The sequence below is a fragment of the Falco cherrug genome, chromosome 4 (genome assembly GCF_023634085.1).
Source record: "Falco cherrug isolate bFalChe1 chromosome 4, bFalChe1.pri, whole genome shotgun sequence".
Lineage (NCBI taxonomy): Eukaryota > Metazoa > Chordata > Aves > Falconiformes > Falconidae > Falco > Falco cherrug.
This window is the reverse complement of record NC_073700.1, coordinates 32,110,051-32,137,224: the sequence shown is the minus strand read 5'-3', so window position 1 is coordinate 32,137,224 and position 27,174 is coordinate 32,110,051. Positions and strand designations below refer to the sequence as shown.

The following is a 27,174-nucleotide window of genomic DNA, read 5'->3' as shown; positions in this document are numbered from 1 at the left end:
TCTGTGGCCTTCCAGCCCATTCCTGTGCTTGCACAGCTCAAACTTTGCTGAACACGAGAGCTCATAGAAGTTGTCTGAGCTTTTCTAAATCCATTCGTATTTCCCTGTGCAGGGCAGGAGACACATTGAAAGCCAATATTTGAGTCTTATTTCTGGTTAGCCTGGCAATATAAGTAAGAAAAGTAAATATTTTTTTTTTGTTTAGAGCTGCAGTGCTTTGCGTGGTGCAGTTATTGGGGTACAAGGAGTCCTGAGCACATCTAGGAGGTGCAAACCTCAGAGTCAACCTGAAAGGTGACATCTGGGTTTGGTGACACCAAAGCCCATGGGCAAACTGACTTGTACTTTTGGCAGAATTACACATTTTTTCCCAAAGTGGTTGCTGTCGAGGGTGGAAGAAGAAAAAAAAAACAACTGCAAGTCTGGAAGTGGACGGGGTGAGTGGCCAGAGCTGCTGTGGGGATCTGGTGCTTATCACTGGCTTGTTCTTGCCAAGTGCTGAGCACAAAAGAGCTCCAAGGAAGTATTAAGTCTCTGCTTGACTGTCAAGGACACACATAGTTCACTGGCTATATGTGTGCCCAAAGTTAAGCATGTGCTTAATGAGGCTAGAGTGCTTCGCTTAGGGCAGAGCTGAACCCTTAATAGCTCCATGTTTTGCAGCTTTTGCTGAAAAACGGGGCTAATATTTTCCTGCTTCCTGGGAGATTTTTGAGGACAGGCTTACTAGTGTGCATGGTTCTTGTAATGATGGCAAGGAAACTCATGAATAAAAAGGAAGAAGTGATGTATCAATATATCAGATTCACAGTAATTACTGTTTCCAACCTATTTTGAACCGGAGCCTATTGTGAACCCTAGAATTTCAATAGCACATACATCACGTACAGTGAAAAGAAAAAATCCAACAAGCTGGAAGAAATTTGAGCCCTGCTAGGCTTCTAATATGTTTAATGTTATTGTTCCGTTAAATCCCTACCCTTAATGACCCCAGACATATTAAATAACATTCTCAGGGCTGAAGAAATGCTTCAGACTTCTAATTTTACACATACTTTTCCTCTCATGCTCTCAGAGCTCTATATATTGAAAAACCGCTGTAGAAAATACTCTGCAGCCTTTTTCCCGAAGAAGGGCTGAAGGTACCTGGGCTCACATGGAGCTCTGTTTGCACTGCCTGTTTTTCAAAAAATAGTGTTTGCAGCTGTATCATTTTTCATGTTTGCAATTTATGGCTAGCAGACAATGTACAACAGAGCCTCAAAGGGATAAATCAAGGGGAAAGATGACAGATATCACGGGCTTGGCATGGCAAAAATGCTTACACCATTTAAGAGCACAAAGGAATCCAAGCAATACACAGGGGCAGAAAATATTGATAGTGATACAATTTCTTAATGAAGATACCTTAAAGAAAGGCACAAAATATCATTGTAGCACCTCATTAATGTTGTCTCCTGCTTATTTAATTGCTGTGAGGCTTTTTTCTCCCTGCTGTGGCACAGCATTGACCATGTTAACATTGGCACTGGGAACTTTTTTGTTGTGCTGTCAAGTACTTAATCTTTCAATTCCTGTATGTCAGGTCAGGTTTCTATCTCAGAGATGAACCAAACCTTATTTCTGAGTTAAGAATTTTTTTATCTGCCAAGTAAATTAGTGACAGGAGCTTCCCAGAGTTTGCCTTTCTCTTCATACTGTGACTCATTTGTTTTTCTGTACAAGCCCTGCTTTTTTCTGGATGATAGAAAAACATAGCTAGCCAACAGGCACTGCCATTTAGCCACCACAGCATCAGTGCTCATCTATTCTCTGTCCAACATCCCACCAGCATCCCAAAAGAGGGAGATGAAGATTAATTTGCAGGAAGACCCACACCTCTGCACACTTGCAATTTCTGCATGCGTGTGCCACCTTTTGTGCAATCACCACAGCAGTATGGGTTATATAGCTCCCACTGAGCAGCCTGCGCAGAGGGTAGGCTTCTTTCAATCAAGGTATGAAGACCTGAGCTTCTAATTTTGGGAATACACACTTCAATCCCCGCTACTGGCCAGAAAGCAGCCATGCGTGTCATTACAACAGAAGCAGCCCTGTACACAGCTCACAAAAGCGGTCGTGAAAAGCATATTTATTTCACTTGCCCCAGCATTCAGTGGTGCTGCTCTTCAGTAACAACTGAGATCTGCCACTATTCCATAATGTTGGAAAACCTCATCTTACCTCAAGTATTTTAAACTTGCATGCTTTCTAACGCTGTGCCTGCCTCTTAAATTTGAGATGTTTGCGGGGTGCAGGGGAAATACAGGCATATATTTAAAGAATGATCGTACTTGTCTGGTCATAACATGTTCAGTACCACAGCAGGCAGCGTTAGATGTTGTGTGTGTTGGATTATACATCAGGTGCAGCTGTGTACAGCCATCCAGAGTTGGGTAGCTCTGGAGCTCACCCCTCTGGTTTTGTATAGCTTACCTGCTTTGGAACAGCATTGCGTTTTGCTTTCTTTTCAGCCATCTTCTAAACAATAACAACAACAACGTAACAATAATAATAACAATAACAGCAATGATAATAATAAAAACAACAGTAACAATAATAACAATAATAAAAAACAACCTGTGAATCTGAGATCTGACCAGGCTGGGAGTGCAGCCCCCAGCACAGGGACCCTCTCTCTTTAGCCACGTTCCCTGCGAGCAGGAAGAGGACCGCTGCCTGTCACCCAAAAAGTGCAAGTGGGCAAAGCATCCTGACAAATGTGCTTACGCTGATATTTTTTTTCCACTTGCTTTTCCCATGGTGACAGGCAGCTACTTACTGGGCAGAGCTGGAAGTAATATTCTGAATTGCTGAAGGAAATTTTCCCAGTTGATCAAACTTGTTTGTGTTCTGTGCTGATCAAAGATTCTCTTCTTCTCTTATGTATCTGAAAGCACAAAAGAATGAATGAAAAAAAAAAAGATATTCTTATTTGCTGGTAGACAATGAAATGATGATTGGTGAGATTATGCCTTGACTTTACTGTCAGCACAATGTCAGTGAAGGCAACAGTACAGGGAGGGTACATTTTGAGATAGATACCAAATCCAGATTACTAGAAGGAACAGAAAAGCCCCAAAGAAGAGGAAAATGTCTGGTTAATTATTATTTTTATATTTTAGTGGAAAATGAAGTGAGTCTTTCATATTCTCGGGTCATATTACTTACCCTGATTATTCATCCCTTCATATCACATCTGCTTGTGTAGTCAGGAGGGGTAACTCCTGTTTTGCTCAGGTGAAAATCTGCTTTATCTATGTATGTATGTATCTGTCTATATGTCTGTCTATCTATCTATCTATCGATCTATATCTCGTACATGGAACAGCACTGGTGCTGGGGAGCAGGGCACTCCGTTTTGCACAAGTTTTTCACAAACACGCTGATCTACGTAGAGAAATCAGAGGTTGCTTCATTGTCTTCTAGAAACAGTGCTAGTTTTAATGGGAAGGCCTAAAGTAGGCTTTCAAGGCTTTGGGTGTGTTGGGTTTTTAATGAAATAAAAATCAATTAATTGTGCTTGGTAAAGAAGGGGCCTCTGCGCTGAGGGATCTGCAATCTAAAGGCGTTAAGGCTTAATTCCCACGTCTTGCCTTGGGAATGCTCTTTTCAGGAATGGGAGCCAGTTGTTCTGGCACATCTAACACACGTATTCCTTCCTTAGCAAGGCACTCAGGTTAGCTGCAGCAAGTTGTACTGTGATGGTTTTGCCTTGATCATGGAGCAAGGGGGAAAAGCAAGACTGGAAATTAGCAGAAGAGAAAGGACAAGGAGGAGCAGGCTGTAGCCATGGGATTGTGAAAGGACATTTTGAAGATCACGTTATAGCGACGTCTGTCAAGAATGGTTTAGGTCTAGCTGATTTCGCCCTGGGGCCAGGGGATGGCTTAGGTGACCTCCTGAGCCTTTTTTTCTTTGACTCTGCAACTGGAAATGGAAAGAAAACCCACTTTTAATATACTGTTGCCCTGTGGATTTTCTCCCCCTCTTCCCACCACCATCCTTCTGTGCCAGGTAACAAGATATTTATATATACAAATGCTCTTTGGGAAGCTTATTGTGATTCTCTGCATCAGAAGTTTATGATTTATATTAAGCTAGCTGGTCCTTGAGCATGTGCTGTTGTCAAGCTCTCTTCATCTGCTCGGGAGAAAAGCACTCCGGGGCTGGCATGCAATAGCATGATCTCGGTATTTATCCTTTTGGCAGTTTGCTAATTATTCCTATTTCTATCACACCCCTGTGCGAATTTCTGTCTTTCTGCCACAGTAAATATTCTCTCATTTTTTCTAGCTGCAGAACTGCTACTTAAACGGGAGAAGCCTGAATATCCTGCAGAGGCCCATATTGTTATTTGGATGATAGTGATGAAATGGGCCAAACATCCTTTCTGTACCACTTAAATTGCATGTCTTTGCATTCCTGGATTGGCTGCTCATTTTCTGGACAGTATTCTGCTCTTGTAAACAGCTCGTATCATTCCTGGGAGTGCTTTTTGTAGCAGAATGCTTCAATAAAGCCAAAGCCATCAGCTGCCAAGACTCCATAAGGAGTCAGAAATAAGCACCAGATATCTTCGCTACTGTAGGTGTAGCTGCATTAGCAATATCATTTGTCTTCCTAAGGACTTCCTAAACCACTAAAATGTATTATAAAATTAAGTGACATTTTTTCCACCTGTTCGAACTGGTGCCAAATACACAGAAAGCCCTCTCGGATGATATGACTTGGTATGCAAAATCTAAGTACCCTCTGAAGGACTGCAGCTGCCTCAGAGACATCATTTTTTTTCCACGGGCTGCCTCCTTCACTTAGAATAATAAGCTTTAGATTATCTCAGGGCACTCTAGATCCCCCTGCTGCACAATCCAATTTGACATAAGTGTTGCAGGGGTGGTGGTGGTGGAAATCTTGCAAGCAGGCACCGGACTTTCAGTCTGAGTTTTCCACTAGTACAAAGAAGAAGATCACAGGCAAGGGTTGGGGAGATTTCATGCCTGGCTCTGTTGGAAGAAAGGCTCTCCAGACCTGATGGAGCATCTGTGTTTCGGTTGCATGCTGGAGCAAGGGGCTGCCTGCAAAGCCCTGCCATGGTGCTTCCAAATGCAAGAAGTCCCCAAGTCCCTCCCAGGCTACAGAGTAATTGAAACAGCACCAAACTACTAAGTGGCAGCCTTTTAGTCTTGTATCAACTATATTTTGTCATTTTGGTAACACTGTGTATTAACTATTGAGCCTGCAAGTGGGCTCCAGGACAGGTATTAAACACCTTAAATACTCCACAGGAAGAGAGGAAAGCTGCTTTCCAAAGGAGAATGGTGACCTATAGCATTGGGTAGACCCAGATAATCTCCAGTTATCTGTTCCAATAGCCAAATTATGCTCTTAGCAATGTTTGTCATGTCCCTGCCAATGCAATTACCATGCCTCGTTGGCCTGTTACATGTCTTTGTGATTTTGCTGCTGCCAAATTTCCCTGGCCGGAGAGGGTCAGGGTCTTTGTCTGCAGAATGGTCTAACCTAAGCAAACCCGCTCCCTGCTGCGGCAAAGCTCGTTGTGATCTGTAATCATCCCTGATCCCTGTGGCTGATTCTCCTGATTATGTGTCAGAACAGCAGTGCAACCTATTTAAAAGGAGCTCTTTTCAAATCAGTGCCACGTCCTTTCATTAGTTAAGGTACGTGGGTTTGACACAAAAGGTGTCTCTGAAATGTCTCTGGACTGCAGCATAGGAAGACAGCATGTGTCTGTCAGGATAACACTTGACTCAGATTGGGCTGTTTGCCCCATTTTCTAGCTTTTTGGCTGCGGTACAGATAATAGGACCCCTCCAGAGCAGAGGAAGTCTGGCACCGAGGCAGGATTCTTTCGAGTAATACACAGCCCTGGTGGGTATTAATCCTGGTAATTGAGGCAGGTGAATGTGAGTGATCCTGGAAACTAAATACACATTTCTATGTTAAAGTTTTAGTTTCTCTAACGGTGTTTTCTGAAATGCCAGAGAGTCTGCAGAGCCTGCAGTCTCACTGTGGTGGTGATGTTCATGAACGACAGGAAAAAAAACCCAAGAGATTACAAATGTTGGGTTTGGGGCATCAAGTAATTGGCCAAAAATATTTACAGAAACATTTAAGAAAAGCTTGAGGCTTTGCAATTATTTCTGCGCACAAATCAGTATGTTGGTTTATCCAAATACCACTGAACACCAAAACAGGTCCCAACCGTAGCTAGAATGGAGCTGACTCACCAGATTTATTCATGACTGTTCATTTATTAGAGTAGCTTTATTGCTTCTATTTGTAGGCATGGCTCACTTTCTAGCCACAAGATCAGATGACAGTTGCATCTCGTCTTGTGTCAACACAAACAAGTCCCTGTCCTGTTTAAAATCATTCTTTACAGCCCATGTTTTCTCTGAGTTACGCCATGGTGGGGAAATTTTCATGGGCTTTGACTTCCTTTAGTTCTTATTTCTCCTCTACTAGTGTTACCATGCTGATTTGGCTTTTTCTCATGCTGTAATTGGTCTGGTGCCACCGTGTAATTTTTAACTGTGTGCAGTATCAACAGACCTCCATCTGTCTCTCCTCCAGAGCTTCCCAGCCTGCTGTTATAAATATCTGCCAAATCCTTCTTCAAAGAGAGGATCACTAGATTCCAACTGTTTGCAAAATAAGAGCTGCCACCAGAAGTCCTCTTCCATCATCTGCAACCTGTGCAGAACCTGTGTCCTGCACGTTGTGAGATGGTGCTGCTGGCACTGAGGAGCTCCAACCACTGCTTTAATTTATTGCCCCTCGGAAGTGTACACTTCTGCAGGGGTTTCAGCATATTGCTCTGTTTGCTCAAATATCTCATTGCGTGTGTCGTGTTATTAGAAAATAACCTTCAATAGCCAGCAGGTAATAAAACCAAAATAACTTGTGGGTTGGGGGTTTTTTTCCCCTTTAAAATGCAATTCTGATTTAAAACATGCTGTGGGATGGATAGGTTCCAGTGTTGATTTATAAGATACTTGACTTGACCTGGAGGTGACTCAGAGTGCATGCCCCTTTCCCAGCCCATCACTTGGAGGTGGAGGGCCAGTTACCACGATCTGAAGCTGGAGTAACTGCTGACTGTGCATCCACGTTGCTGAGAGCAGAGTTTCGCCTTCCGCCTCTTTATACATGTACATCAGAATAGATCATCAGAGGAATTAGCACCAAACCCAGAAATGCATTGATTAGATTGTGCGCACTGAAAAAATAGCAACTTTTTTAACATGGATAAAATAAAATGTGTATAAACACGTTTGAGTAAAGTAGAAAATATAGATTATGATGCAGGAGTCCTTTTAACAATGTTAAAGCCATTCTCATAACAGCCCATTGATTCCGTTGATTCAAACCTGTGTTCGGCTCATGTGGCTTTTTAAATTGTTGCGTACCTTAGGCTATGATCATCACACATATTAGCATTTGCTGGTGGTACAGCAGCTTACTGTGTCAGAGAAATTGCCAGCAAATCTCTTCAGGTGCTGCTGCAGACATCAAATTAACAGTAAATGTATGTTTGAATAAAATCTTGCCAACTGAAGTCAGGTCTGAGGAACCAGATTCCTGTTCTATCTATGGGATATCGGAATAAGTCAGCAGGAAGGATTTTTCAAGGTCATGTTGGGAGAGGGTTTCACATTTGAATCTGCTACACCTTGGTTCTGCAGAACTTTGCAAAGGAACATAAGAACTGTAAAGCAGCTTGGGAGTTTGATGAATACTCCTTCCGGTCTACATTCAAAAGAACCCAATATCTCCAAGAGACAGAAAAGTGGGCACCAAATGCTTGTTTGACATGGGGACTGTGGCTGGAGAGTGGTTGTCTGTGGATAAGTACGAAGCACCTGAAGCACCAAAGGAACTTGGGAGTTTGTTTCATGACGTATAGTCAGGTTCAAGAAATATCGGTATTTCCATTGTCTGGATTGCACTGTAGATATGGTGTCTGAAGGTTTTAGGACAATCAAGTTCATGATTTTCTAGGAGGGTGTGCTACCACTTAATAATACATTATGACAGGAGAGAAATATGTACGAAACAAGCTTAAGCCTGCAGGACAGCTGTACTTACTCCCAAATGAATAATATCCCCAGCCGTTGCCGGGGGTGGCAGGGAGCAACTAGACAAGTGAAATTAGAGAGACCAGACTGTCCCGGCGGTGACGGACTGACTGCCCGGCATGTCAGGCAGGCAGTGCAAGGGAGCAGGGCCAGGGGTAGTGCTGTGCTTGCAAGATTGTGATCTAGCTCTTGTTTAACTCTGATTTTCTGGAGCAAGATTTTCTTGTAAAGGAACAGCCGTGATTTGTTTAAAGTCTTTGGGAGATAAAAAGCAGATGGCATTGATTAGCTAATTAGTAACATTTTTTGCAACTTATCAGCTGTGCTGATATGTGTAAAGTTTGCAAAAGCTTGGGATGAATCTTCCTCTCTTTGATTTGTTGAAGAAATTGACTATTTTAAAGTCTGGAGGGGAGGGAAAGTTATATACAAATGTGTAATTTTCTGCCCAACAGAAATATGTTAATCTTTTAATTTATATTCAGGGCTCATTTCCTCATTTTTGAGGGGAACGTGCACAGCAGGGTTGCAGCTCTCCTGATCCTTGCCTGGATAGCATGGTGTATTGGGTGACATGCCATAGGTTCTGGCTGTCCTGTGTTCCTCTTTGTGGGCATGCTCCCTCCCCTTTTGCGCATTGATTATGGAGACAAAACAAACTATTAATTTTATTTTATGCCAGGCTCACTTTTAGCTTGTCTCCATGTGAACCCTTTGCAACCACAGCAGCACCCTAGCAGGACTCCTGCAAAGTGTTGGCCGCCTTTGTGACCACCACTGTGACAGTGGTCAGTGCTGTTTTGGCCAGAGCATCACTGGGGTGTTGGAGGCCCCTCTGACCTTGAGTTATATTGGACACAAGTCAAATATCGTGATGCTGTCTCTATGATGGCAATTGTTCGTCATGTAGGGCAAGATCGAGTACCTTACGAACATATTCGTATAAACAAGAATGTTGGAGAAAGGATATCAGCTTTTCAAACCCTGCTGGTTGCATAGCAAAGTCTTCGTATAGCCCAAACCCATGAGACTCAGCTGGTTTCTCCAGCAATGGAGATACAGGAGGGCTTGTGGGCAGATACCGGTCCCAGTAGTCATGGTGGTGGGTGGACACAGCTTCAGGCTCCCAGCAAGCCCGCTAATTAGGACTTACCGCAAATTCTCTGGAGGTTTGAGCTCTGCACCAGCACCACCCAAAGCCTTTCATGTGACAAGGTGCTGGTGCAGAAGCTGTACTTTAATTGCCAGTGTGTAGCATGGGTGACGCACGAGCTGTCAGCTGGCCACCTGTGACAGCAGGGAATGAGGAAAAGCTTTGTTTTCCTCTTCTGGGGAAGTGTCCTCCCTTGCAGATGCTCTGAAGAACAACAGCTTTGTAGTGCTTATCTCTCATTTAAGACTTCAAAATAGGACATGATGCAGGTTGAGGTGGGGCCCAGACATCGCACTGTTCAACTGCTTGAGTTGTGCTCCACTCAAAAGCCATCGGGACTGGAAATGGCCTAAAGCCAGACAGAGATTTGCTCCTGTGTTATATTGAGCTTTGTATTTTCCGTGGAGTTCAGTGTTGAAGCTTTAGCCTTTCTATTTCCATCAGAATGACATTTTTTATTGGTTCTTAAACCGAAGAGAAAACAAATTCTGCATCCTCTCAGGAGCACGGTCTTGTTAATGTTCTTTGAAACGTGACATGTGTCGTGGCCGTCAAACTGCAATGATCCCATTTCTTCTGAAGTGAGAAAAACATGTCACTTTTGGCTCTAAGTAATACAAAGGGAGAGTCATATTTTAGATAGGAGCTGCATGGCTGCCAAAGATGAAAGAAAAATGTTATTACTTTTGGAAATTTCATAATTATAGTTAATGATAATTTAATGAAATGACATTGTCTTCACTGCTATCACTAATGAAATGTTTGAGAGTGATAAAACAGATCTTGTTAAATAGAACAAGAGTCTTGAGTGGAATAGCTTTCTGACAGCAGCCTGCATGCACAAGTCTTGAATTCCTATTTTTTGTTACAGTAGTTTAAAAAAGAAGAGAAAATGAAGGCTACATGGCAAATAATGCACATGTAAAGTGTCTAAAGGCCTTCCATTAAGCAAACAATACTGAACTCCTGAATAAGGTGCTGATGGCTGAGTACTGCTCCTTAGAAATGTTAACCCTTCATTAAAACATTCTCCTTGTTTTTCTTTGCAGGCAAACCAGAGAACAAGAAACCCCACCTGATTTTTTTTATTTCTCAGACTATGAAAGACATAATGCAGAAATAGCAGCATTTCATTTGGACAGGCAAGTAAAATGGATTTACATTAAAAAAGTGGAAATATTGTGATAGGTTTCTTCACTTGGCCAGCTCCGTAACTGAATTACTTTTTTAAAAGAGGGAAACGGAACAAAGGTGGGCAAACCCCATGAATAAATGAAATGGCAGGTGATGAAAGGGTAGATTAATAATTAGGAAATACAACCTGCTCTGGGAACAAGAAACTTGGCAATAAGTAATTCTCAAAAAGAAAGAGGCATTATATTGAAGAGATGCTGAGAAATGAATTTCCCCTGTGATCTTGAAGTGCAGGTGGAGAGGACCCATCTCCTGGGGAATATGTTGTGTAAGTGTGACAGGAGCCTGGCTCACCCCAGCAAGCTCCAGGGCACGTGGGCAGCAGTGCGAGGATGCAGAGGGGAACAGTGGAGATGGGCAGGGAGTTCTGGTTTCTCAGCAAAAATCTGGGGCGCTCCCACATCAGGAGCGTATTTAGGCCCCAAGTTGGTGGGAGGGAGAAGGCAGTGGTGGTCCTGCTGTGCGCCGGTTAGCTGAAAACGTCCCCCCGGGCAGAGTAAGTGCAGGGTACTGTGGATACCTGAGACTGGCAAGGGACTGCAGCCCTCTCAGCCTGCCCAGATGAGGAGTGGGAATTAATAATCAGTGACAAATTATTAACAGTATGGTTAGAAACCATGACATTTCACAGGCTGTTAGAACTGAAGCATCTTTTGCACCCCAAAGTGCCAGGAAACATCCTTCCAAAAGCCTGAAGCTTTGGGACCGCACATTTTCTGGGGATACATGTAGTATTGCTGCCTCCTGGTCCGATGGTTAGGAGAAGGGAACCGATCAGCGAATGGTACAGGGTGGATTTGCCGTGAAGAGCCATCTTGCTCAGATCCTTCAAGGATCTCCTATATTTTATTGTTGTTGACCTAGGTGTTGGTCCCTTCTGCTTTATATTTTATATTGCCGTTTTAAGCAGATGATGCTGTAGGAAAAAAAATGAATGGAGTTCCTACAGGGAGGTATGTTACATATCACACACTAAGCAGAAAAAGCAATTACTACCCAGTGTAGTCAATCTTACCAGCAGACAGTGGACATAAAAATCCCACCTATGGGGAGGCTTTGTATGGGGACTTTGCTCTTTTACTGCATCTAATAGCCATACTTTGTATGGAATTTTTAATGATCTAGTAAAGTGGGGGAGTTGTAGGTAGAGACAGGCTCTTCACCCAGCTGTTGCCCATGGGAAAATTTTTAGTCTCAGGGAGATTGCTTAGGTTGGTATAAGGGTATCAAAGCAGAGAGGAGCAGAAGCAAATAAATCAAACAAGTACTTAGGCTGTCAGAAAAAAAATTACTATTAGATGGTGTTTATGGAAGAAAGAGGCTGAAATCCCATTCCTCAAGTCACTTCTTAAAAAACTTGTGAGCTACATGCATGTTTTAACAATCTTGAAGTAGCACAAAGTAAAAAAGTGGTTTCTACTGTTTCTTATTTCTTGAATTCTACATATCTTAATTTTTTCTTGGAACAATTTATCCCCATACTCTTCTGTATTTTATATCTGCTTCATACGATGTAGGCAAGACAGAGCTGATCATATTCGGGACATACTTTGTGATGGACATGAAGGACTATCCAGTTAAAAGTTTCTGGTCTTTTTACTCCTTAAAGACCACAGATAGATGTGCCTTCAGAGCAGGATGAACCTTCCTAAAACCTATCACTATCATTATATTTTAATCCTTTACATAAACTATCTGTTGTCATTCTCTTCCAGGATCCTGGATTTCCGTCGAGTGCCACCGGTTGCAGGTAGACTGGTTAACATGACAAGAGAAATACGAGATGTTACTCGTGACAAAAAGCTGTGGAGAACGTTTTTCATCTCACCAGGTAGTCTTGGAAATAACACTATACTCTTTCTGTCCCGCCAAACACTTACTTAAGGGAACAATGTGTAGATTGCTTAATTGCTCAGATATTTCTAATAGAACTGTCTTCTAGACCTTTGAATAAAAATAAATGTGGAGACACAGCCTACAAAGAAGACTTTATTGTTTTGAATTGAGTGCCTTTTCCCCTTGACAAATTATCTGCAGAGACAGGCTTTTATGTTAACAAAAGCAATGTATTCAACAAATGCTTTATGTAGAGCAATTTCGAAAGCAATTTCTTCTGTTGCTCTCAGTTTACCCAAAACCTTATTACTTAGCCCATTAGTTATTTAGACTTTTTTTTTCTACTGCAATGGGATCCGTCACTTCTGTTGGTCTCTCCATTTATTTCTCGGTTTTGACTGGAGGACCAAAACCTAATTTTCTCAGAGTCATGTACTTCAGTTTTTATTACAACAGGAGTTTGAAAAAAATCAAGCAAATAGATGTAACGTATCCTGCTTCCAGCTCAAATTCTCCGCTGGGCAGAGGCCAGAGTAGAAGTGACCTGAATTGTTCCCAGTCCTTGTTCTTGCTTTGAGGGCTGACTCTAGGAACAGATACCACTCACTCTCTATTACTCTTCACTCTTTCACATCTGGTGGCCTCAGCCAAAGATTGAGTTCCACAGGGTGGGAATTTTGCAAACACAGGGTAAAGCCATGCCCTGCTCACCAGAATGTATAGCTGGGATAGGTAAAGATGGGCAAAGGGTGGAAGAAAGTGGTATCATCTATGTTTAGTATCTGGGATGCTGAGATGGAGAAATTAAGGCTCTGATTTAAGGCACAAAAATACCTGCATAACCACGTTCTTAGAGAAATAATATATAGGGAAACGTTCAATCCAAAACATGTAGCTACGTTCCAGTGAGCTTAACTTGTATTATTTCAGCTGCATGCAAATGCGCTTTGCTCAACTCAGGCTGTGACTTGTGTAACAGGCAATCTGGAGCAGAAATCTGCAGAGATCTCTCTCTTGCTCAGTGTGTGATTGGCCAGAAGCTGTGTATCCCAGATCCCCAAAGCCAAGATCCAAAGACTTAATTACAGTTTCTCCTGCTGGAACTGTAATTTGTTGCTGTTAGCTAAAAAACAGAACCCTGTCATTGCCAAGCTTTCTGTCTTAAAATGTTTATCACACTTTCATGATCACCAATGAAGTCATTGTTACAGCTGTTACTTTGAGCTTCATATTTATGTTCAGCTCTGCAGGACACAGTTGAGCAGACACTTATTTATTCCAGTAACTTCACTTGTAAAATACATTACATAATTACAAAAGGTTTCATCCTACCCTGTGTTATGAGTGCTCCAATTCTACATGTACAATCACGGTGACAGTGGTGACAGTGCATGGTGACAGTACATGGCCACAGTGTTCACCAAACCTGATGTGCAGACACTTCTGTATGCTCCAGCTAGGCACTTGTGCCTCAGTCACTTTCTCTCCCCCTTCCTTGTCTGTCTTTCTTGGTCTACTTTTCTTTTTTTTTTTTTTGCTTGAGTTTATGTGGGCAAACAATCACAAAAGACAGCAAAAAAATCTTGTGACTGTTTATGTGCACAAGGTTCTTTGGCTCATTTGAAATATAAACCATTCTATTCCTGTTTTAGCAAGTAAGACACGGATTAGTAGGTTTGCTTGCTTTTTAGCTTCCCAGTTTATGTATCAAGGCTTAGGGGTGAACTTGAGTGATTTCTGAGAATTACCAAACTGTACTCAAGTACCGAGCAGCTTACAGCAGCCACAGCACAGCAATGCAGAGTTAAAGCTGCCGGTTTGGATGAAGATCTTTATCTTGTCATTATGAAATTCTAGACATCCAAGGGATGATCCAAACATAATCCTTTATTCAAATTTATTTAGAGGCCACTGATAAATTCAATTAAAATATTTGATTAACTATGAATCAGGCTTTTCTGGAGAATAAAACGCTTAAGCAATTAATTTTTCTTTCAATTTTACATTTCATAAATCAATATACTTTGCTTAAATCATGTTGGTTACTCGTCAGAGTTCTTCCCTACAAGTCCCCAGTTTAATTAGTCAGATTCTCATTAACATATTCCCAACCTCCGTCTTGTATTTCATACTGACCTTAAAAGGCAGGCATTAATTAATGCTTAATGAAAAAGTAATAAATGTCCTAAATTAAGCATTTAGAAACAAATTCAGAAACCTAGCAGGCAGCTGAAGCAGCAGATTGAGGGCAGAGAAGGGAAAAGAGAAGGGTGCTGAGATGAACCCCGTGGCCTGGGGAGGTGAGGATGGAGAGGGAATGGGAAGCCTGGGGAAGGCTGGAAGAGGCTGACTTGGCCACTCTGGCAGATGAGGTGTGGCAAAGTTGGTTGGTTTTGAGGGAGAACTGGTCACAAACCCAAGAAATTGGGGCATTACACATAGATACTTGCAAGAAGCAGCCTGTGCAGCCACCCTGAGCTATTGAGGCCCCTCTGGGACAGCATTTCAGGTGGCTGTGTCTCTGCATCTCCATCCCCACGGGTGCTCAGAGATAATTAATGGTCATGGGGACATGTGCTGTCTGCTGGCAATGTATCCCTCTCCATGCACCCACATACATCTCTTGAAATGAGTGCTAAATGTAATTGATTTTATGGAAAGGTCTTCCCCTCTGGCTAGGAGACCACTGTTTGCAGTGGAAACACTCAGAGGGTAAATATTGATGATGCTCATCTGTATACTGTGTTATTCCCTGGACCAGTGCAGAGATGTGTTGGAAGAAACCTCACTGCATTTCCACGCCTGGGCCATCTCACTTGTCCCATCAGGCATGGAAATCAGGGCCAGGAAGCTGCAGGCAGTTGTAGTTTTGGAGCGCGCTGCGGAGCAGCATCCCTTCTTCCATCAGAAAGTGGAAATGGCTGCGAGCAGACAGGTCAGTCGATGCATTAGGCTGCATTCAGAGAGAAAGCAGATTGCGGAAAAGTGCACTTCCAGGCAGTTTGGACTAAACATGAGAAATGGAATTAGGTCAGTAATTATTTAAATTAATTTTACATCCTTTGCAGTAGGGCAGACTGCAGTAGCCTGCTAGTCTTACAAATGAATGGTAATTTGCTAGGAAAAAAGAGGCATATTAATGATGTCAGCCTTCATTTTGGAAGTAATTGAGGCAGCAGCTTAAAGAAATCAATGTTACACAGCTAGTAAGCACTATGGTTTTGTTCATATTAACCAATTCCAAGGGATTATGGATTTTTTTTCTCCCTCTCAGCAAACAATAGAAATTCTGAATTACTTACTATTTTGAGCAGGTGAAAGAAAGATCTTTCCATGCATTGCTTTAGTAAATATTCAGAATTCTTTCCAGTACTCCAATTGTACAGGCTTGCTAAATGTCCTCTATTAATGCTCGTGCAAATCTCAATAAAAGAATTGCTCTGCCAAACAATTTGCTTCAAGGTATCTCCACTTGTTCCTTTTCTTCCTGAGAAAAATCATTGTCCGGCTATCAGGATGACACACAGGAAGTGTGCAGATGAGTACACAGACACTCCGGTTCTTAATTGTTATAATTAGCTGGAGTTTCGGTCACCAGACAATTATTTGTGCGTGGATTTCATTATGTATTGTATCCGTTCCTCCTCAGATAATGAAAGTCAGACATTTGTGGCACTGCTTGAGATTCTTTTGCCTCTCTAGTGCTTTGGGGAAACAATTTTGGTTTTTTAACAAAGGAGTTTGCATGTAGCAAATTCTTAGCATTTTAACATTTCAGCATGTATAAGCATCCCTTCCTTTCTGGTTTGCCAGTGCTGCTGCTGTTGCCATTTCTACCCACTCTGCAGGAGCATAAATTCCTGGTGGTTTTTTACCTATGACAGGGGTCTGTACAGAAACACCTGTATGGAATGACTGAGGAACGTATGGGCTGGGCGAGTTTAATGGGAGGAGGACTGCAATCCAATAGACCTCATCTCCCCTTCCCTCTTAGTTTTGCCTTCGAAAGGCCAAACCCTGCTCTTAGCATGGGATTGCTGGTGAACACTGGGCTTGTGTCTCTAGCTGGAATTTCACCCTCAGCCTGCTGTGCAGAATGTGGGTCACCTACTTAGGTTTCAAAGAGGCTTGCTACTGCACCTTGAAGTCTTAAATGAGAACTGTGCTTTTCTATATTTGGTACCTCTTTTCTTCCCTACATTTTTAAGAAACCTTAAAAATTAATGTTTCCCTAGATAATTCAGGCTGCTTCATCTCACCGCTTGTATATAAGAACTTGGGTAGACATTCCAAGATGTCCATTCTGTATCAATCAAAGCACTTAATTTCATTAATAGTAACTTGAGATACAGTATCTTTTCACCTCCACTACCCCCAGAAATCAGACAGGAGCTGTGGAGAGTAAGTACCACTGGTCTGAGCCAACAGGGAGAGTAACAGCTGGCAAAAAAAAAAGCTTTGCCATCGAAAGTAACATCTCACCAAGAAGTACTTATGTAGTTTTACTGCGAGTTTGCTGTCTTAATGACCGGACACATCCTTTGCTGGGAGGACTGGACTCCCGTTGCAGGTGGTGGGGGTCTGTGGGAAGATCAATAGCTGAAGGAGCCCAGCCAGTGTGGGGATGGGCAGACCAGCACAGCACAGGCAGCACACGTGCTAGCTGTGTCACTCTGCAGCAGTGAATGCCATTGCTGCCGTAGCCCCCAAGCTTTCCTGAAGATTTATCTGGATACGAATGTGTGATTACTGTCAAATGATTAGTCCCGGTTGCTTTCGTTGACAATACGGAGCAGGGTTTCATTGTTCCCAAAGTTAAAGTCAGAAGCAAACTATTAAACACAGCATTTATCTTCCCACTGTGCAAAATGCTGTGTTTAATATAATTCCTTCTTTGAAAGGTCAGATTTACATAGTGAGCAGCAGAGGCTGCGATAGCACGGGAGGGGCATTGCTGGGCCTTTTGCTCTTTACAAAACAGTTACGGCAGCAGATAACCGAGCATCGGCTTCCCGCTTCCAGGTGGAAGTCAGGTCATAGAAACCCTGGAAGGTAAATTGTCTCAGGCAATCAAGATAAATCTGCATGGGATCCCTCCCTCCATAGACAAGCAGGTGATGCTGACACAGCTGAACTGAAGCACAAGCCCTGCTGCAGCTTCAGATCGGTACAAACGTAAACCTTTGCTGCAGCGCAGCCGAGAGCCACCATCCCACCGAGGCAGCAGGTGCCCAGGAATGAGGGATCTCTTTCTATCTCCTAGCTCTTCTGTGCTGGCCTGCAGAGAGCAGCATCTGTCTGTGATTTCTTGCAAATCATCCCTTGTGGCGGCCTGGAACCCCTTGAAATGTTTTGTCTGTAATAATTTCTTTTAAGGGTATAAATCACAGATGTTTTTCCCTGGTTTTTCTTGGCTGAGCATATCCCACCCTTCCTAAGGGCCCAGCATGATCCTGCCGTTTGCAGGCCATCTGCAGCTGGCAGTGCTGCCCACAGGTGCTTGGACAACTGTTGACTTCCATCCTGAATTATGGACGAGGTTCGCAGGGAGGCATGAAGCCCTCCTGGTTTTGCCAGGATGATCAAAGGCAAAGTTGAGGCACCTGCGTCAACTGTGCGAAAGCTACGCCAAGTCCATGATGCCACAGCATTTTTGAGAAGGAAACCCATGAGAGGTTAGAGACTGCAGGGCAGCACGCCCCGGGCTGCGTTCGGTTGGGCTTGGCTAGATGTTGACTTTACACTTAATTTAGACTAATGAAGAGAGTGAGTCTGAAGGAGATGGTCCTGGAGACCACTGAGATGGTCCTGGAGCTGGTGCATCTGGTGTACAAGGAGAAGCTGAGGGTTTCGGAGGGTTTTAACCTGGAGAAGCTGGCCCAAAGCTGTAGCTTGGCCCAGAGGCCTCTGGTGTCCGTTCCAACCCAAGTTTCCCTAACTGCGACCGCTCTTTTCCCATACATTTTGTAAAAAGGTTTTCAAAACTTCACCCTCAGAGATAGGAGTTATGATAGTGACTTGCTTACAAGGAAAAATAGGCATATTGTGTGATGGGCAGCACCGAGACTTGTGCTGTGGTTTATAGCAAGTAGCAGAGTGGCCTGTTGGCCAGGGACACGGGCACTTCATAGCCCATTGGAAGTCCCAAACTACTGTTCCTTTAACTAAAATGTTAAGGGACTAAGTATGACTTACACGTAAGGAAAAATTCTTAGAATAATTTTTAAGAAAGGATATTCTACATGGTAAAACACTTTAAATTACTAAATTCAAAGTATAGACATGTTGAGTGCTCCCTTGCTTCCTTTTTTAATTTCTGTTCTTCATTTTCCTTTCCCTGAAGTACTTCTCTTTTAGTAATTGTCAACAAGGTTTTTGACCACAGGGTAAATATTTCTGGACTCAGTCAGGATATATTTAACTGGTATGAGCCAACCCTGTGAAAGTAAATACACAGGTTTGGGTTGGAGTTGTTCCTGAGCACAGGTAGATGAGTGGTCCTTAGGCATCAGTCACAACAGAGGGATGCGAAAAGGCTGTCTCCAGAGTAAAACACTTACAACTTAACAGACAAATCTGATGGCCATGCACAGAGACCTGGAAATGAAGAGCTGAGACACTGTCAAATAGTAACACATCAGCCTTATCATCCAATTATTTGGTGTCATTCCGTGGTTAGCAGTCAGTCCCAGGTAATGCAGCTAATTAATACAATGGAAAACATCACGAGACCTTATTGTTCTTCCATGTTCTCCTACTGATTCTTCCCCAACTGCAGCTCCTTGCTCTGTTTGTCCCTCCTCCTCTCTCCATAGCAGTGGGGTCAGTATTGCTGCCTGTCTGCTTGGCTCATTGTCTCCCTGGCACTGCCCACCGGTGGTGTACCATCTCTGCCAGGCTCTTTGCCGGCCATGGGTTATGTCTGGACCAGGGGGACATCACGGTGATGTGTGAGACGGTGTGCTGCAGGGCATCGCTGCGATGAAACCCCACCAGCTTACCTTTCCGAGCCACGGGGTCTTCTGTGGCAAGCAGAAAACCACCTCCCTCTATTGACCAGCTCTTCCTGCTGCCTTTATACCGAGCTTGGCCAAAGGGAGAGTAGCTCAGAAGTCATATTTGAATTTAGAGACCTTGTGGGGAATTAGGAAGCAATGTGACTTCTCAGCTTCATGCATTACCATAAGGAAAGGGCACAGTCTTCCTCTAATGTCATTTTATGTGCATAAGGCATCGTCAGAAGAGTTGTAGCACACCGACAAGATCAGCAGTGTTCTGTTCATAGTCCGACGTTGGTGCAGTTTGGGGGTGAGCAGCTCTCTCCCACCTCCAGTGAGTTCACGTGGGAAGGGAGTTTTTGTAAACAGGTGGGTGTTCCTGTTGTACAGAAATATGTGGTGGCAGCTTCGGGGACGTTTTAAGATAACACATGCTCCAAAAGCTGCTGCAGGTTCTTTTTCTGTGGTTGTTGGAGTAACATGATGTGCGGAGGAAGACATTTGCGTTTGGGATGTGTGCTGGCACAGTTACATCTGTGCTATCTCCACCTTCCATACACACCCCCACATGAGTCTTCATGGTAAATAATTCTCCTTAGTAAAACTGCCAGTTCTTCTCCTACCAGCAAGTAAATGAATGAGACAGTGACGTCTGTTCTTAAACGAGCCAAGATTTTGAAAGGTGACTTAATTTTGAACATGTGCCACTTGTTCAGCTCTGGGATTTCAGGTTCCAGCCTGGGGTAACAAATATATCCCAAAGGATGTATCAGTCTGCGAAAATGAAAGGAGAAGGGAAAGGATTAAAATATATTTATTTTATTTTATTTTTTTAATATAAATAGACTGGAAGTATTCACAGAGAGCTCAGCATAGGGCGTGATCCCAGTCACTGAAATGAATGTCTTTCTGGTGGTTTCAGTAGAAGAAAACTGTGTGGTAACGGGGTTTTGGGTCTGAGATTTATTTCCACTCATACATGCATCAGTGCTTTTATGAATTCTTGAACGCTAATTGAAGGGTAGGTTTTAAAACTCTTTTCCTTTATTTGCCAGCCAACAACATCTGCTTCTATGGGGAATGCTCCTACTACTGCTCAACAGAGCACGCCCTGTGTGGAAAACCAGATCAGATTGAAGGTTCTCTGGCTGCTTTCCTACCAGATTTGTCTTTAGCGAAAAGGAAAACCTGGAGAAACCCTTGGAGACGTTCCTACCACAAGCGAAAGAAAGCAGAGTGAGTAGTGGTGAGCAAAGGGTTTGCCAGCTGCCAAGGGCAATAGGAAAATAAAACGGTACTGCAATTACTGCCCTCGACTGATCTAAAGCATTAAGGCTTAGGAGAACACCTGCATTTCTTCAGTGGGTCCAGCTCCTGGGAAGGGACAGAGTTCTTACACTTGCAAGGAGCTCCAGCTTATGGTCCTGAACCTGAAAGGACCTTCAATGGCGTAATTCCCTCGTGGGACAGATACCTCCAGTGGCTTTGACAGGCTGCAACAGGACCTGTCTTAAGTCCTGTCAGAGGGAGAAAGATTCACTGCTATCAGCAGCCCTGAACAAGTCTCAGATGTTTTCATCATATGACTGATGGTGCAGCTGGTCTCCTAAATCGTGAAGTTATTAACCAGATAGTTTTCAGTCTTGTGGTCTTCTTCCTTTTTCCTCATTCACAATCTTTATCAGTTGCCTGCATTACTGGAAGCAGCCTGAAGAATTTGCTGCCTCTGCCTGACCCTGCCCTCAGTTGAACGTGATGCAACTAGAGATATTTGCAAAATCACTTTTTTTTTTTTTTTTTTTTGCAATACTTAGTAAGTTTTGTATGTCACATAAAATATCAAAATGTTGGCTTTTCCAGATGGGAAGTTGATCCAGATTATTGTGAAGAGGTTAAACAAACACCCCCATATGACAGTGGGACCAGAATTCTGGATGTAATGGATATGACAGTTTTTGATTTCCTAATGGGTATGTTTCATCTTTTTCAAAAATTAAATGCAACACTTAATTAGAATAAGAACCATTTCTTTCTACACTGCTATGCATAGCTCAGCAGTTTGCTAAAGCATGGTTGAAGTTGCATTTACTGTATGTGCAGTGCTAGATGATGATGAGAAAATGCAGATTTACATGGTTGTATATTCCCATCAGTGCAGATTAAAGGAACAAAGACGTTCAAAAATGCAGAGTGAAGATGAACACAGGTCAGGCTAGTCTCCTTCACAACAGTTAAGGGCTTCACAGTTTGCTTTAGTGAGTGCTTTAGCATTGTAACATACGGCTCCTGGATGCACATGCAAAGACGGTTCATTATTGGCACATTGTTTTCAGCCTGCAGTAGTATTCACTGCTGCTTGCTCTATAAACTGCCAGAGAGGGGGAAAAAAAAAAAAAGAAACGTTGCTTTGTCACAAAGGCAACTGTGATATGTATCCGGAAGGGGTTTTTTTCTGTTCATGTAACCTTATTGGAATAAAACAGTTATTAACAAGCAGGTAACAGCAACCTATTCCAAGCGTACTCAGTGGTTAACACTGAGACATTCTCATGTCAAACCTGTTCTGCTGCAGCTAATGTACCTGTAAGGTGCCAACATACATGCTTGGTCCTTGGACACAAGCCAGCATGGAAATATCCTCTGCCATTGCCACTGCTGAGATTTCTGCAATGGGCTGCAGCAGGAGAGGCCAAATCACAGCTCTGGAGCCATATGTGGCATCTATAAGTGGCTCAAGACCCCTGCCATGAAGACAAAATTCATAGCTTGGCACCGGTACTCTGCACCTTGACCTTAAAAAGCAGAACATGCCTCTGCCTGCCATGGGTGCCCAAAGAGATCTGCTCAGCTGTACCACTGCGGGAGCATCCTGCTCTATATGTTAGAGCCATAATACTGTTTTTGTTTCCAGGCATCTAGAAATTTAGACAAAGTTCTTATTAGAGGAAAACCAAGATGTTTGGTCATGGTTCACAAAGTTTAATACAATATTAGCAAAGTCAGATGGATTAACTTCCCTGCTTGACGAATGCATTTTCCCCTCCCTTAACTAAGCCTCACACCTGGCACATGTGCCCATGGCTGCTTTACGTACGGTAGTGACCCAGGGTAGAGCAGCCAGGCTCATTTTCATTGATGGAGCTCTGCTGGCTTAAGACATAGCTACCTCACAGGTGACAAGGCTCCCCAAACAGCTGAGATGTCATCATACTTGAGAGGTATTTCCTTGGTGTACCCCAGGAGGGGTTGCTGGAGGGTGGGAAGGTTGGCTTTGTCTCCTGCTGAGTCTGCTAGAGCTTAAGTATAAAAGTTACACAGAGCTTGAAAACTGCCCTGAGGCATAACAGTCCATTTTCCAGTATGGCACGCTGGGGTTTCCAGCAGTAGAAGCAAATGAGTTCAGTAGGCCCACTGGTTTCTCTGCCCTACACAGCTGTCGTGTTTGGGGAGCACTGGGCTTCTCACTGAACCATGGATTTTGTACTGCCCTGACCTGCAGGCTCAGCAGCAGCCAGAGCGAGAACAGTCTTTTTTTCTTCCTTATCCTGTAGGTAACATGGATCGACATCACTACGAGACCTTTGAGAAGTTCGGAAATGAAACATTTATTATCCACTTAGATAATGGAAGAGGGTAAATACCTTTAATAATCTTTCTAGGGAAAAAAAAGAAAAAAGTTAGTCCTTAAAACAGCCTTTGTGATGTTGTTGCTCTATCTTTAAATAGGTTTGGAAAATATTCCCATGATGAACTTTCCATATTGGTGCCTTTAAACCAGTGCTGCAGGTACGTTTCACTTCTGGAGTTGTTTCCCATTTTATACAGTTGTTTCCACTAACAGGACTGAAATGTTCAAGTGAATCTTTTATTGCATACCGCAGAGGGGAGGAGATGTTACGATCCCGCCGAGGGAGCCTGTCCCGAGCTAGCCCTGCGCGTTGGCACGAACGCGTTAAGTGCTTTGTTGAGATCAGGACCTTGCAGGCGCGTGGCTGCGAGCTGTTGTGGGAGGCTTTATTAAGACAAAATACATGTCCCATGGAACTCAAGTGGCAAAACATAGCCCAGCTTGTTAAAGAGCTTCTCAACGGCTTTCCTTGGCGCCCGTGGCCAGGATTGTCAGAGAGGGCAGGTGACATTTAGAGTTTCAGCTTCGCATGGCTGGGACGCAGGGTGAGCTGTGTGTCTGTGGCGGTGCTGGGTGTCCCTGCAGGGTGAGCTGCCAGGAGCCCCCACTGCCATTGCCCATGCCCAGCTCGGTGCCACGTGCGTCACGCTTGTCATTGCCAAGATGGACGTGGCCCTAGGAATGCTGCACCAGATCCAGCTGGTGCCTTACCCAGCTGAGGAGCACGAAGGCTGTCTGCACTTGACTGCAGAGCTGTGCTCCAAAACCTCTCCATGTCTAAGGGCTCCCATAGATCGCTGGCCAGGGGACCATGCCAGCGGCTCGTTAGGACTGTGGCACTGCCTGGTTCTCATCGTTTCACATCACATCAGGTTTTGACACTATTATTGCTATGCTGACTATAATAAGCCTTTTAGCCCTCTCAGGATCAATAGTGATGAAAACACTGATTTGCATTTTTTTTTCTCCTTTTTCTTTTAGAATAAGGAAGTCTACCTATCTGCGATTACAGCTGTTAGCCAAGGAGGAATACAAACTAAGTCTCTTGATGAAGGAATCTTTACTAAAAGATAAAATAGCTCCCATTCTTTACCAGCCTCACTTGGAGGCGATGGACAGGCGGCTGCGGATTGTCCTCAAGGCTGTTAGTGACTGTATAGAAAAGGATGGTTATGACAATGTGGTTGAAAATGACTTTAACACTGATGTTAACACTGTTACGACTGAGAGGTAGTGAAATCGCAAGACTACGTTTTTACCAGCCAAGTAAAGAAGATTCAAAGAGGAAAAAGAAAAAAAAAAAAAAAAAAAAAGTCTTGCAAAAGACTGTGTATGCCACTTTGTGAATTCAGTGAATTCAGAAATGAGATATAATTGTTCCCAAAGTAGGTAAAGTGTAGACTCTGCAAAGGATTAGTTCATTAAGAATTAAGAAAAATAAGCCTAATGTGATGCTTTTCATTAGTTCCTAAAGAGAGATTATGAAAAGATTCAGAAAATACTCAGATCATTGACAGACAACAGTCTGATAGCAAAACACCTCCTGTCCTTTTTGTATAGAAAGGAGGCCTTTACTTAATATTTTGTATTTATATATGGTATATCTATGAAACCCCAGACCTACCTACCAAATTTAACTAAGAGGGGCGACATAGTTTTGTGACTCACACTTTATTTGTGGTGACAGTCCACTTAGTATTGTGTTAACCCTTTAAGTGCTCTAATCCACTGTATCTTATTTAAATTGAATGCTTTTTTTCCCCTGGCTACTCAGCATTTAAAGGGTTAAGGCATTATGAACTTTTAAAGGCAAAAATAATAATTATAATAATAATAATAAATACAGTGGTTACCAGAAGGGAATTTCACTAATTGTGCATTGACAGGAATACTTGAATGTTGGTTTTACAAAGTGATGTAAAATGACAAGTTGTACTATTTGTCCATAAGGAGGTGGCAGCTCTTATCTTTCTAGACTATCATAGCTGAGCTGCTACTTTTCAACTTCGCTTTTGATAGTTTTGTGTAAATATATACATATATGGGTAAAAAGCTGCTTTCAGCAGCTCTAGGCTTACTTTTGCAGCATTTTTGTGGAATTGTTTGCAACGTGGTAAAAGTGCAATAAAGATATGGCAAAATGTGTAGCCATCGTGTCTAAATGGATTCGTTTTTCACTGGAAGTCTCGTTCAGTGCAGAGCTGTACACAGCAGCTGAGTATTCCAGAAATAGGTGTTTTAGTTGTCATCCCTATTGTAGCAACTGCAAATTAAGTTTAAGTAGGGAACTGATGACTAATATACATTACAACTCGATAAGGACCATGGTGTTGAAAATGGCTAATCTTTATATGGAAGCATTGACTAGTATTTCAGCATCCCTTCCTCTTGCAGTTACAGCTGTAGAAACAAGCTGTAGAGCAACACCTCTAAAAGATTATGGCTTGACACGCTGCTCAGAGGATTTAGGTACAGCCGTGCCTCTGATGTAGGTAGCAAAAGCCCTTGCACAACCCCCAAAATCTCACCCTAAATTACCTAGAAGCATGGTTTTCTTAACCAAATGGTTTTGAATCACATTCAGCCGAGTTTACGTGATAGGTGTGCAGACTTTCAGCCCAAAAGGAAGCTATTAATTGAACAAGTGGCTGTATTTGACTTGTGAAAACATGGTGTGGTACAGAAGGAATCCCTCATTGCTCTTTTGGATGAGGAAAGAATTTATTATGACAATGTTCATCGCAACTATAATTCAAAGCTGTCATTTATTTTATGTCTTTCTTCTCAGGGATTTGTAAGCATGTACTTTAAAAGGTTGTAGCCAGATACACAAAAATGTAGGCACTTCAGCATATTAAAATTATGAATGCAAGAAAGAGCTACCATATAGTCTCATTCACTTCTTAGGTTGGTATATTATCAGTAAGAAAAAAAAAAAAAGTATTTTACTATATTACTGCCCATTTCAAATTCTCATGACCCTCACATACATAGCATACAAAGAGAACAGAACATCTCAGATTATACAACTGTCTACAAACTTAGAAAATTTCTCTTACTCCATAGCTTTTTTTTTTTCCACTTTCCAAAACCCACCTACAGTAGCAAAGATGTTCTCTGTAGCATAGCACTTGCACTACAATCTCACTGTCCCCGTTAGCCAAAAAGACCCCAAACATAGGTTTATCAAAAAGACAAAACAAGGGATATTATCCTTCCTTTATCCTCAATGCCTGGCTGTGGTTTTCATGCAGGTGCAGCTTTTTATCACTGTGAGATTGTGCCAGGACAGCAGACGGGGATGTAAAATCGCCTTCCCATTCCAGCCCTGCTTTCTGCTTCTAGGGTCAGGTCAGCCAAGGGCTCTGGGTCTGCAGACCTCGTCTTCTTTTGGGAAGCAGTACTTGGCAGCCTCTTAGCTCAGAGAAGAGCAGATATATCAAAGGTCTTTGTTCTTTAGAAGCTGGGTTGTAGGTCAGGTGCTCCTGGCTGGGTGGTTCAAGCTGAAGGTCTTTGCAGAAGACTGCCTGGTGCTGTCAGGGATATAAATGTACTGTTATGAACCTGGTTCTGAATTTCTATAAGCAGAATTAGTAATGTTTCTGTAGAATAGTTAACTAAAGGTCACTCATCCTTGCTGTATTGTAACCGGCTCTGTAGAGCCTCCAGTTTCTTTCCTTTCCTGCACTTTGACGCTTCCCCTTGCAAGCTCTGTGCTAAAGCTTTCTAGTCCTCTAAAGGTTCTTCTTGTTTCCAGTCCTAAATTAGACATACAGAAAAGCTGAAGGGGAGGCTTTTCTTTGGCATGACACGTGTAAGCATCTTGGAAGAAGGGAGATAAATAACTAAGGTGCAGACAGAGTTTTCCTTTCCTCTGTGCCTCCAATGGGAAATTGGGGTGAATTAACCACACCTGAGCCGTGCAAGCCTAAATACACTGCAGGGTGCTCAGGCAGTGAGTAGCAAGAGCTGAGTTCAGGCCCTTTGTGTGGCCAGGGAGCTGAGCACATGGGACTGATCTGGAGGATATTGCCAGAAGTAGAAGGGCTGATTAATTAAAACAAGCTGTGGAGTTGCTTCTCAGTATCTACCAGGAAGCTCTGGAGTGTTTGCATTCATGCTGCCAGGTAACGAGAGTTTTGACTCATATTAATTCTTCAGGTATTTGGGAAGGGAAAAGAATTATTGCCTTGTTCTGTTATTTCTTTCCTGCGTGGGCAGGGG

General features: G+C 42.9%; 1 protein-coding gene across 1 annotated transcript in view; it reads left to right on the top strand.

Annotated features, from left to right (window-relative positions):
• FAM20C (FAM20C golgi associated secretory pathway kinase) overlaps positions 1 to 25,097 on the top strand; it is a 60,824-nt gene extending 35,727 nt beyond the window's left edge. The window contains exons 4-10 of the mRNA XM_055708565.1: positions 10,344 to 10,436; positions 12,204 to 12,319; positions 20,378 to 20,558; positions 21,183 to 21,292; positions 22,874 to 22,955; positions 23,049 to 23,108; positions 23,932 to 25,097. Of these exons, the coding sequence (XP_055564540.1) occupies positions 10,344 to 10,436; positions 12,204 to 12,319; positions 20,378 to 20,558; positions 21,183 to 21,292; positions 22,874 to 22,955; positions 23,049 to 23,108; positions 23,932 to 24,184 (895 nt within the window). The 3' untranslated portion in view covers positions 24,185 to 25,097. The remainder of the gene's footprint in view (positions 1 to 10,343; positions 10,437 to 12,203; positions 12,320 to 20,377; positions 20,559 to 21,182; positions 21,293 to 22,873; positions 22,956 to 23,048; positions 23,109 to 23,931) is intronic.
• Positions 25,098 to 27,174: the final 2,077 nt, after the last annotated feature.